The sequence below is a fragment of the Propithecus coquereli genome, unplaced genomic scaffold (assembly GCF_000956105.1).
Source record: "Propithecus coquereli isolate 6110/MARCELLA unplaced genomic scaffold, Pcoq_1.0 Scaffold16, whole genome shotgun sequence".
NCBI lineage: Eukaryota > Metazoa > Chordata > Mammalia > Primates > Indriidae > Propithecus > Propithecus coquereli.
In genome coordinates this window covers 10,814,162-10,827,112 of record NW_012140524.1, presented here as the reverse complement: position 1 = coordinate 10,827,112, position 12,951 = coordinate 10,814,162, and the positions used below count along the sequence as shown (strand labels likewise).

Sequence of the window (12,951 nt, the reverse complement as noted above, 5' to 3'; positions counted from 1 at the left end):
GTCATGCTAAATACAGGAAGGGGACTAAAATGTGTTGGATACTTTGTATTAATGTTATATATTTAGAACTATCTTATATCCTCTAGACATGTGTTACAGATGCTGGACAATTTTACTGACACCCTGCGGCTAAGATTTTTTCCAAACCCAAAGATAACTAATGGTGGTGATGATCAGCTAATACAACCCCTAGCTGAGGGGTATTCGTATATGAGACTGGCATAGTTTCAGGGTTAATTAGGTGGGCCTAAGCATTTATTTATTATTTTTTATATTCTAGGCACTATTCTAGGCAGTGTAAACATGGCAATAGGCAAGATAAACTGTGGCTCTGCTCCTCTGGAGCTAACATTCTAGTACAAAAGATGGACCCTAAAAAAGTAGATACAGTGATTTCAAGATAACTCACGTTGTGATAAATGAGATGTAAAAAATAAAACAGGTTGTTGTGATAAAGGAAGCAATAGAAAGACTCGTTGGGAACAGCTTTTGAATAAGATCTGGATGGTAGGAAGATACACGAAGAGAAACCAGTAAGCAGAATCATGAGGAAGCAAAACCAGACAATCAGAAGCAGAAGAGAGGCAAAAACAGGTGGAGAGAAGAGACAAAGAAATTAACTAGAAGTGTTGGTGGAGTCCCAGAACTACTGCTTGATTTTTGACTCTAGGGCCCCCATTGTCTCCTGAATGTGTGCATATGTAGATGAATATGTTCCATCTGCCATCTTTACTCTGTTATAGGATTTCTTTCTTTCTTTCCCTTCCTTCCTTCCTTCCTTTACTTTCTTTCTTTTCATCCTCTATTTATCTATTGATCTATCCATCCATCTAATCACTGATCATTTCCATGTTGTGGACAGTTAGATTGTTGCCAGTTTTTAACTATTAGGAACAATAGTGCAGTGAACATTCTCATACACACTTTCTCCTGTACAAGTGTGGGATTTTTGTATATACTTGGAATTGAAATTGCTGGGTGGTATAGGATGTCTACCTTTAACTTTTTTAAAAATTGCAAAATTATTCTCCACGGTTTTTTTAAAAAATAAATTTACTTCTCCACAAGTAATGTATACTTGGCATTATTAGACTTCAAAATTTTTTCTAATCTATTAGGTGGGAGATGGTATCTCGATTGTTTTAATTTACATGGCCCTGATTATTAGTTAGGGAGGTATTAATACATTTTCAAAAGCTCATTGGCTATTTGCATTTCCTCCTCTGAGAACTGGTGTTCTTTGCCCATTATTCCATTGGGTGGTTTGACTTTCTTATTGATTAGTAGTATTCTGAATACAAATACTTTTTTGATCATACACGTTGCAAATATCTTCTGTCTTCTAATGGCTTGTCTTTTAACCTTATGGTGTCTTTGGTCATGGAGTTTTAAATTTTAATATTTTCAAATTTATCAATCCTTTTCCTTCATATTATGTGCTTTATGCTTTATGTTTATTGCCAAAAATACAAATATGAGCTAAAGTTCATGGTTCATATTAAGGTTCACCCTTCCTGTTGTAGAGTTCTATGGGTTTTGAAAAGTCCATAATGTCATGTACCCACAATTATAGTATCAAACAGAGTAGTTTCACTGCCCTAAAAAATCCCCTATGCTCTATTCCTCCCTCCCTCTGCCTGATCCCCTGGCAACCATTGGGTTCTCTATACTTTTGCCTTTGCCAGAATGTCAACGGTTTTTTTGTGACTTGATCCCTCATTCCTCTTTATCACTGAATAATATTCCATTGTGTGGATGTAGCATACATGTGAATTTTATCCATTCACCTATTGAAGGATGTCTTGGTTGCTTCCAGTTTTTGACAGTTATGAATAAAGCTGCTATAAATATTTGTGTGAAGGTTTTTGTGTGGATGTAAGTTTTCAACTCATTTGGGTTAATACCAAGGAGCATGATTGCTGGATTATATGGTAAAACTATATTTGCCTCTGTAAGAGTCTGCCAGACTGTCTTCCAAAGTGATTATATACCATTTTGCATTCTACCAATGATGAATAAGAGTTCCTGTTCCTTCACATCTTCATCAGCATTTGATTATTGGTGTTTTGCATTTTAGCCATTCTAATAGATGTGTAGTGGTATTTCATTATTGCATAAAGTTGCAATCCCTAATGTACCATATGATATTGAAAATGTTTTCATATGCTTGTCTGTCATCTGTACATCTTCTTGATGAGGTATCTGTTCTGATCCTTCGCCCATTTTTAAATTGGGTTTGTTTTCCTATTGTTGAGTTTTAAGAGATCTTTGCATATTTTGAATACAAGTCTTTTATTCAATATGTTTTATAAATATCTTTCCCAGTCTGTGGCTTATCTTTTCATTTGCTTAACAGTGCCTTCTGCAGAGCAAAAGTTTTTAATTTTAATGAAGTACAACTTATCAATTTTTCTTTCAATGATTGTGCTTTTGGTGTTGCATCTAAAAAGTCATTGCCAAACCCAAAGTCACCTAAATTTTCTATTATGTTACCTTCTAAGAATTTTATAGCTTTGTGTTTTATGTCTATTAACCATTTTAAGTCTTCTTGTGAAGGGTATAAGATCTATTTCTATTTTCTTTTTTTTTTTTTTTTGCACGTGCATATCGAGTTGTTCCAGCATAATTTATTGAACAGGCTATCCTCTTTCCATTGAATTGTCTTTGCTCCTTTGTTAAATATCAGTTGACTATATTTGTGTAGATCTATTTCTGGACTCTCTATTCTGTTTCATTGATCTATTTATCTATTCATTTGACAATTCTACACTGTCCTGATTACTGTAGCTTTATATAGTAATTTTTGAAGTCAGGTACTGCCTGTTTTCTGACTTTGTTATTCTTCAATATTGTGTTGGCTATTCTGGGTCTTTTGGCTTTGCATGTAAATATTAGAATTGGTTTGCTGATATCCACAACATAACTTCCTGGGATTTTGATTAGAATTGCATTGAATCTATAGATCGAGTTGTTAAGAACTAATGTTTCTTGCACATTTTTACAGTTTTCCTTTTAACAGTTAGGTTTTTAATCTTCCCAGAATTAATTTTTATGCATAATGAGGAGGGATCAAATTTTTTCCCCATACAAAAGCATTTGTTCCAGTACTATTTATCGACAAGCTCAAACTTTCTAATTTTTAATACTACCTTTGTCAAAGTTCTCATGTGTGTATAGGTTTTTTTCTGGGATCTTTATTATGTTCTAATGGTCTATTTGCCCATTCATAAACCAATATGTAGTAAATCTTGGCAGCATGGGACTCCCAACTTATTCTCCAACATTACCTACCCCTCCTCACCCCCCAAATTACAGTAGCTTTTCTTGGACCTTAAACTTTGGTATGAATTTCAATGTCATTTTAACAAGTTCCATGAAAAACCCTGTTGAAATTTTAACTGGAATTGTTTTATATATATTGATGAGTGCAGAGAGAATTGAGGTTCTTATAATAATTATCCTTTCTTATTTATGAATGTGGTTCATTTCTCCATTAGTATAATTTTATCCATAAAGATCTTGTACCTTTTTTGTTACTTTTATTCTTAAGTACTTAATAGTTATTTTTTTCTTTCTATTTGTTAATGGATTCATTTAAAATTACAAACTAGTGCAGCTTCCAAAATAAATGTTCATAATTTGCTAAATTACTTTAGTTACAAAATATGGTTTTAAAATTCTTAAAATGTCAACTGTATAACAAAAAATATATACAAATTTATACAAAAATACAAGAGATACTATCGAAAATGTGAAAATATTAGTATATTATCTCTCTTCAAATAGGAAGGAACTTATAATCTAATGTTTCTTGTAGTACATGATTTTAAAAAAATAGGTCTAAGTCTGTAGAATGTTGAATCAACTTCCTTGCTGTATTATAAAGCTCGATTCCCGTCCCCGCCCCCCTACTTTTTAGTTTAGGATGTTTACTGTTATCTATTAAGTATTGATTTTGCGACTTACAAAGGTAAGTTGTTTCTGAACAATCAGAATGTACACTTGTGCTAATGAGGTAATTAAACATTTTGAATGTTAATTAAACTGAGTCCAGTTGAGGATTTAATTTACTATCAACAAACGTATTCACCACGTACTAAGTGCTGCAGGGAAGATACAGAGGTCAAATCCCAGCCCATTTTCCTTCATCAAATAGGAAAATTAGGTGGGCCCAATAAATTACTTGTGGATTATCTAATTCCCAGTATTCCCTTAATAGGAGAAATGGCTGCCATAAGGCACTGCGATGAAAAGTTTCAAGACAGCAGTGGTGAGCCCTCAGAGTCCACTTGGGGAACCTCTGCACAGTCAAGGAGTTGCTTTAGCGCTGAGCCGCAAAACTATTTTCCTTTCCTTCCTTTCATCTTCATCCCAGACTCTAACCTGTTTTTCCTGGCTTTGAATAATTTTCAGTATGATCAAACATCTGACTACAGATAACTCTTTTAAGTGTTGTAGTTGTTTTACTCAAATAACTTTATTATGTTCCGAGTACTGCGCTCTCGTTATACAGCTAATGGAATTTAGTTACTAATCCAACTAGTATGTGGTCCCCAGTACCTAGCAGCGCCAAGATCAAGGCGACCAGGTTAATCTAGTTTGCCAGACCCAGGCCAGAGTTCATAGAATGATCCTGCACCGTAACTCAAGCCCGGAGCCCCACAACCTTCCTGATCAGGTGAACTAGAGCTTTAAAGCCTTGGGAGCCTTGGCAAGGTTCAGGTTCATAACCTAGAAGGAAGCCTGCGTTTTTCAGACTGGCAGCTCACAGGACTGAACGTGTAACAACCGCAGTACAGTGCCACCGCGCAACAGCGGGCCTATTGTGCCCGCAGGCTAAGAATCCAGGCCTGGCCGCTGACGGAGGCGGAGGCTCCGCCCCGCGCGTGACGCCAGCGTCAGGCCAGTCCCGGCATGCTCCGCGGCCGACCGCGGTCGAGCGCCGACAAGAGGAATTTTTCCCGTGAGCGGCCCAGGCTCAATTCAGCTACTGTCCAGACCGGATCGGCTGTAGTGCCGCCTCCAGCCCTTCTCCTATCGCTCGCCCGCCCGTCCGAGCGCCCCCAGCCCTCCCGCGAGGGCGCCCCGGGACGGAAGGGTCCACCAGCCTGTCGGCGCCCGCCGTTCTCGTGGTCGCCGTCGCCGTCGTCGTTGTGGTAGTCTCTGCCGTTGCCTGGGCCATGGCCAATTACATCCACGTCCCGCCCGGCTCCCCGGAGGTGCCCAAGCTGAATGTCACGGTTCAGGATCAGGAGGAACAACGCTGCCGGGAGGGGGCCCTGAGCCTCCTGCAACACCTGCGGCCCCACTGGGACCCCCAGGAGGTGACCCTGCAGGTAACGCCCACACCTCAGCCCTAGGTCTCTCACATCCCTGCTGCGGCCATGAGGCTTCTTACCACAGTTCCCTCTATTCCCCCATGACCGGGGAGGACCTAGGGGAACCGTGGCCTCCCCCAGTCCTTTGGGAAGTGACCCTCTATTTCCTCTGTCACACCTAGGAAAGTCACTCCCCCTTCCTTCACAGTTGCTTATTGAGATTGACCTGAGGGCAATTTTCTCCTTTTCGAAGGGGCTACGTAAGTGACTGGGAACAGTCCCCGTTGATAGTTGCCCCTCCTCCCACTCCCCAGACTTGCTAACTGCAAAATGAACCGTTTTCACTCCCCTTCCTACGGGTCCTCGCCTACTGATCCAAGTAATCTCCCTTCCCTTCCACAAATAATGCAGTAATTAATCCTCTCTGATCTTTTCCTTTCTCTCCCCTCTCCCGGTGATGTATTCCCATCTATGCCTCACCCTGCATTTTATCTTCTCAAATCCTCGGATTGATGAGAATACCTTATTCCAAAGTAATGACCACGACCATGCATTGCTATGATCGGGTTCTTAGGTAGCACTACAAACATTGTTTTATTTGAATCGATATTTCTGAATTGTTACAGTCGTCTTAGTAAAATTAATATCTGATGTTAGAATGAACAGTGGCTTGTGAATATTTCTTTTTCTTGAGCCACTGTATTCATAGATAGACAAAAAAATTGGGAGAAAAATTCCTGAGGGTTGAAGAGTTTTCTAATAACTTGGAAGTTATGATTTCATGTATGTGACATTTTGAATACTAATTTGTTTTTTTAGCTTTTGCAGTATATGTTGCAGGAACTATATAGGAAAACGAACCTCCTTTTTCTCCTTTTCCCTTGCAAACAAAAAACAAAGTCAGTAATTTTAAAGGGCTGGATATTTGAGGTTTGTTTCAAATATGAGCAATGATGTAAGAACATTAATTTGAATTAGCCTAATCATTTGCCTCATCTTGATGACTAATTTAGTCAGCGATGTTTATCGATTTAATTCTTTGCTAAATTCTTTGCTAACCTAGCTAGCCACCTATACAGAGATGAATAAAACATGAACAGTGCCTAGAGCCCAGAAAAGTTCCAAACTGGGGCTTTCATGAGTGTTAGTTTCAGTTTTTATTGCTTAGAAGAGTTTTGAGCAGATTAAAAGGACACATATGTTTTGGAAAAGAAAGTTTTTAGACAAAAAATTTCAACATTTTAAGGGAGTATTAGCGAAGTATGTAGGAAATAGTGAATCCAAAATGATCTTTATGCATAATTTAAAAAATTGATATTTTCCTTTAGTTAAGGAAATGTCTTCCAAGTTGAAACTCAGTACTTGTTTATTAATTCATTTGTAGTTTATTATAGAAGGTTCTAAAATTTATTAAAATGATTTATTTTTGGCATCAATTATAAATTAAACAGATACTAATTAAAGACAGTGCTACTTCCTGGTAAACTCTAGTGCTGGCAAATCATGTTACTTTTTAAGCAGTGACTTTAAAATTTGAAGCTTTGAGAACTGAAATTTCCTTTGATGTATTTGTCTGTAGAATAGCCACCGTGGGGTAGTATATGCCAGGCTGTGGTGTTAGATGATTTGTAGTTTTTTTTTATCATTTAGTCACCCAAACAACCATGTTAGGTAGGTGCTATCTCTTTTTTAAGTGAAAGTCAGTGAAGTAAAGCCAGGATATAGGTAAAAGTGGACAAAATGTAGTGACATCGAACTGTTTTTGATTGTTGGAAAGTACTATTTGGGATTGAATCTTCTATGTAGCAACTTTCAACTTTAAGATGTTTGGGTTTATAATCTAAACTTCTAATACACTTATTTGTAAGTAAAGGTAAATGCTACCACTTATTTTGCCCTAAGGATCATGATTAGTTAGAAATGCATTCCCTCCATGTGCAAACAAAGCTTTTGGTCCAGAAACTGGGGCATCTACTAAGCTGAACTGATGGTGGTTCACTTCTAAACCCCAATAGATCTGAATCCTCACATTTTAGGTTATTACAAACTCTAGTTTTGTGATGCTTTAGGATTTCATTTGTAAATCTCAATGGGAATGTTTTCTTTCGAGATTTTATTTTAGTTCCTTTAAAGTTTAAAGATAAAAATCATACCTCACATTTCAGAAGGGAAAGTATGTATCATACAGTGAACAGATTATAATGTGATTTTAGAACAGCCGGGTATCAGTAATATAGCCTGTTTTTTTTTCCAAAGATTTTTTTCTAATACTTTTATGTATTTAAAGTATGTTTTAAATATACTTTAGAAGCTTACTTTCGTAATACTCATCTTACCTGGTGATTACTCCTGCAAGCTGAGCTATTCAGAACATATCAGAAAATCCAGAAACAAGCAAAAAAGACTTTGGTACAGTCAAAATGATAGAGGGCCCAGTCTTTGCTCAAAACTTATGGGCACTTGAAATAATATATCTCAACTTGGATAGGGTTCCTTTCCTTACAAGATTAAAAGGAAAAAGTATAAAAGGAGTGGTGAGTTTTTTGGAGTGTATTTTCTAGTAGTCTAAAACAACAATACCAGCCACAGTACTTTGTATTTCATAATACTTTACTGTTTATAAAGCACTCTCACATATATTTTCCCTACTATCCTGTGGGATAGATGTAGACAAGTACTGTTAGTGAATATTTTATAGTTAATGAAACTGAAATTTGTGGTTTGTAAATGGCAGAACCCATCTTATGAATTATTGCTCTTTGACCAAGAAAAGGTTATGTTTGTATATTATGATGAAGACAGGGAACGTATTTCAGTCTAAAATTAATTTCTTAGGAATAAAAGCTTTGGCTCATAAAAAGATTTGGCTTTAAGTCCCCTTGAACACAATTTGAATTACTTTTTCCGTAAGTGACACTATTTTAGAAAAGAGGGACCATTTCAGCTTTCCTTTAAGATAATGACCTCTGTTGTATAACAACTCTCTTCCTAACTTATTTGAAGGTTGGGATTTTTGATTTAACTACATTTCTTTTGATAGTCATTTTATAAAGGAATAAGGAATCAAGTCAGATCTCGGGTCCAACAGTAATTCTCAAGAGACTCTTAAAATTGTTTTTCCTTCTAGAAGAGCTGATGTTTGGAATATTCCAGTACATTATCTCAGGGTCTTTCTGTTTGCAATGTTGAGCAATGTTGTTTTTCTCATTAATTCGTCACTGTGTGAATTTTTCAATAACGTAGGACCTTTAGTAGGTAATAGCAAAGGCTTGATAGGTAGGGTAGTAAATCCATAGGTGTCATGTAATATTATAAAACAAATATATCTATTCTTATTATAGGGTCTCAGTGAGATTGCTTGCTATATGGTACCTTATATAAACTTAGTTTTTCAGTAATAATGTATTGTAGTGCTCAAGAGCATGGAGCATGAACACAGAGCTGGTTTTGAGTCCAGACTCTGTACTTTATACTAGTTTCGTTACCCTGGTCAAGTTACTTAACCTTCCCAAGACTCAGTATCCTCAGCTGTAAAATGGATTCAATAATAGTTCCTACCCCAAAGGGTTATTGTGAGGATTAAGTAAATGCTTTCTCTCATGGTAATTATTATTGCTGCCAAGCATCTATTATATATTGGATGCCTGAGTCAAAAACCAGATATCTGCTCTTTGAAATTCCCCGATGGGGAAGACAAATAGGAAAATTATAACAGTATAGTATTTTTGGAATGAACATTCATATTTTGTTCACATGTAAAAATTACATAGGAACATTTAAAAAGTGTACTTTCTATTGTACTACAAGTTTTTGCATGTTTTTGAATGCATGTTTTTGAAATTTCTTCATTTTATTTTTTAAGCATACATATACTATCTTGGAAACTAATCTTTGTGTCAGGTTGTATAGTTACACAGCAGTTTTCCTTCCTCTTTCTAACCATGTTAGAGGTAGTTACCTGAATAGTCTATTAAAAATACACAGCCCCTTTTATTTTAATATTGATATTTAATATTTTATATTATTTGTTTTAAATGAAGAATCAAAAACCAGGTCTATATAGTTGCTCTTTTAAGTGTGTCTCTTTTAGTGTTCTAATTTAATAACTAATTTTCTTTTCTATTTTTAAAAAGATAAACAACATGAATTATTGTAAAACATATACTTGTATAACCCCAGCCCAGAGAAAGAAAATATCTCCAGCAACCCAGAGTATGTTTTTCCTTTCCTAGTCCTAACCTTTCCCTCCCCCTAGTGGTAATCACAATAGCAGATTTAATTTTTCTAATTAGAATAGAATGTTTAGAATTAGTCCTTTTTGAAAAATACATACTCTGAAAAAATAATATGCTAAATGCATGAATGTCTTTTTACAAGAGACTACATGAACACAAAATAGTTTTACTAAAAAGATGTATCACAATATTGAAACTTATTTTAAATTTTTTTTTTAGAGACAGGGTCTCACTTTTTTGCCCAGTGTAGTGGCACAGTCAAAGCTCACTGCAGCTTCGAGCTCTTGGACTCAAGCAGTCCTCCTTCCTCAGTCTCCCAGATAGTTGGGACTACAGGCACATGCTACCACACCTGGCTAATTTTTAAAAATTTTTTGTACATGGAAATAAGGGACAAAATGTGAGATGGGATCTCACTGTATTGCCCAGGCTAGTCTTGAACTTTTGGTCTCAAAACTATCCTCCTGCCTCAACCTCCTAAAGTGCTAGGATTACAGGCGTGAGCCATGGTATCCAGCCATAATATTGAAACTTTGAATAGAAAAAAACCCATTTCCCATCATTCATATTCTATTCTATTCACAACTGTTTTATTTTTGTTAATTACCTTCTACTTCTCCTAAACATATTTTACATGGTTGCAATCTTATGTACAATTTTGTATTCCTTTTTTTATTAGCCTTTCATAAACATTTTTCCATGTTTATATGGTATTGACTATAATTTTTGATAGCCACAAACATAATATTTGATGATCATGTCAAACATCATGTGATTTAATTATTTTAAAATGACATCAGGTTTTAAAATCTTTTTTTTTTTTTTTTTGAGACAGAGTCTCACTCTCTTGCCCTGGCTAGAGTGAGTGCCATGGCGTTAGCCTAGCTCACAGCAACCTCAAACTCCTGGGCTGAAGTGAGCCTGCTACCGCAGCCTCCAGAGTAGCTGGGACTACAAGCATGCGCCACCATGCTCCGCTAATTTTTTCTCTCTCTATATATTTTTAGTTGTCCAGCTAATTTCTTTCTATTTTTTTAGTAGAGACGGGGTCTCACTCTTGCTCAGGCTGGTAGCTTTTAAATTCTAAGGAGAATAAAGAAGAAAATTAGGCCCGTACTCTAACTAAACCTTTTAATTTTGTTTTAAAAATACAAATAAAATATGCCATTAATAAAATACAGTTGTTTTTTGGTATCCTCAGATTTGTTCCAGGACCCTTGCTGACAGCAAAATCTGAGAATGCTCTAGTCCCTGATATAAAATGGCACAGTATTTGCATGTAACCTATGCATATCCTCCTGTATATTTTAAATCATTTCTAGATTACTTATAATACCCGATACAATGTAAATGCTATGTTAGTGGTTGTTATACTGCATTTTAAAATTTGTGTTTTTTTATTATTGTTACTTTTTGTTTTTTTTTTTTTGAATATTTTCTATCTGAGGTTGGTTGACTCTGTGAATATGGAACCTGCAGATATGGAGGGCCAACTGTATTTTAAATACAAAGCTGTAAAATGGAAAGTAAAAAGTCTAATTCCCCCAACTCTAAATCAGTATCCCCAAAGGTAATTTTGCGAACAATTTCTTTTTCCTTCTAAAATATTAGTGAATTATGAATTTACAGGGCACATATCTATGTTTATAAATATCAATAAATATAACTGTTTTCCTTTTGTTTATGTAACTAAGTTATTCTGTATCTTGCTTTTTAAATAATGTATCTTAAATATTCTCTCAAGTCAGTATAAATAATCTCATGGTTTTTTTTTTTTTTAACATCATTGAAGTTGTTTCTATTTTTTGGCTATTAAATAAACAGTATTGCAGTGGCTCGCTCTTGTACATACATTGTGGATAAATTTTTAAGTATATCCATAGGCAGATTCTTAGTGGAATTTAAAGGTTACAAACTGTGTGTCAGGGTTCTCTAGAGAAACAAAATCACGTGTGTGTGTGTGTGTGTGTATCTATATATGAAATTGGCTCATGTGATTGTGGTGTCTGTAAGTTTGAAATTTGTAGGGCAGGCTAGTAGGGTGGAAACTCATGGAGGAGTTGATATTGTAGTCTTGGAGCAGAATTTATTCTTCAGGAAAACTGGTTTTGCTCTGCTTTTACAGTCCTTCAACTGATTGATTGAGGCCCACCCGCATTATGGAAAATGATTTCCTTAAAGTCAGCTGATTGTATTAATAGTGGACTACAAAATATCTGCAGCACCTGGGTTAGTGTAGGAGGATTCTCCTTTATTGCAGTAGTCACCATGACCTGGGTACGGGGCATATTAAGTGGTTGAATATCCTGGTCATTGTGAAGCCAGTTTGGTGTGCCGTCCATAGGCAGATTATTAGCTCTCTCATCTGGAGTTTTCTACTTTGCATGCAAAGGAGCGACAGGAAAATTTGCTTTCTCAGTATAAACAAACTTTCTAGCAAATTTTATTCATTTCACCAGGCTAGCAGTCCTGTTGGGATTAGGCTGCTGTCTTTTGGGGTTAGTCACAGGCATTCAGCACTGTTCAATAGTGAACTGTGGGTCCTGCATTAGCCCACACATGCCATTATCTTCAAACCATGGAGACTGCTTCTTACTTAACTATTCTTATGATCCATCTTAATAAAGTTTCCTAAGTGAACCTTTTGATCCACAAAATATTGATCCCCAGAATGTTCCACAAAATCATTGTATTCATCGAAGAAATGAGATAACTCCTTTACACTTCATCTCCTTGTTTCAATAGTTTCCTGATTGTGTTCACCTGTCCTGAATTATCTTGGTGAACAGGGAGCTGTCTGCTGTTCCAGCATGTCTCTTTTAGGATGATTCTAGGGTTAGCAGCCTGAGGTTGGATTGGACCAGCTGAAATCTAGGGTCTGGGTCTGTACAACATCAAGATCCACCCCACCACTGTCTTTTCCTTTGGGCAGCATGTCTAACAGTAGCCAGGGAATCGTGCATTACTTTTCTCATTATTTTGCACTTTATTGTGTGTACAGTGACCCAACTCTTCTGGGGTTGGCTCTATCATTTCTAAGTTTCATTCACTTTTATGTCTTGTTAACAGATGGCAGCATGCCTGCTGTTTCATCGCATGGGTGATTTGGCAACCCACTTAGGCATCAGGGATTTATCATCCTCTGCCCCTTCCTTATTCTTTTCCTCAGATAATGCTTTAGCCATATTATAATGAGTCTAGGGTTGTTTTAGTGATCCATAAATTTGAAGATGGTCTTGATACCCCTGAAAGAGATTAAGAGTAAAGACACCAGGTTTTTAACCTTTTTTACTACTGTGTGACTTTGGATAAAGCTGGGAACTTATTTAGGCTGTGGTTTCCTTATTCTACAAACTGGTAATTTCCAAAGTGTTTTATAATCAGCTTGTACATAAGCA

The 12,951-nt window shown here is 36.3% G+C and overlaps 1 protein-coding gene across 1 annotated transcript in view; it reads left to right on the top strand.

Moving 5' to 3' along the window:
* Nucleotides 1-4,901: 4,901 nt before the first annotated feature.
* ETNK1 (ethanolamine kinase 1) overlaps nucleotides 4,902-12,951 on the top strand; it is a 95,380-nt gene continuing 87,330 nt past the window's right edge. Inside the window, 2 exon segments of the mRNA XM_012640973.1 lie at nucleotides 4,902-4,996; nucleotides 4,999-5,336. Of these exon segments, the coding sequence (XP_012496427.1) occupies nucleotides 4,915-4,996; nucleotides 4,999-5,336 (420 nt within the window). The 5' untranslated portion in view covers nucleotides 4,902-4,914.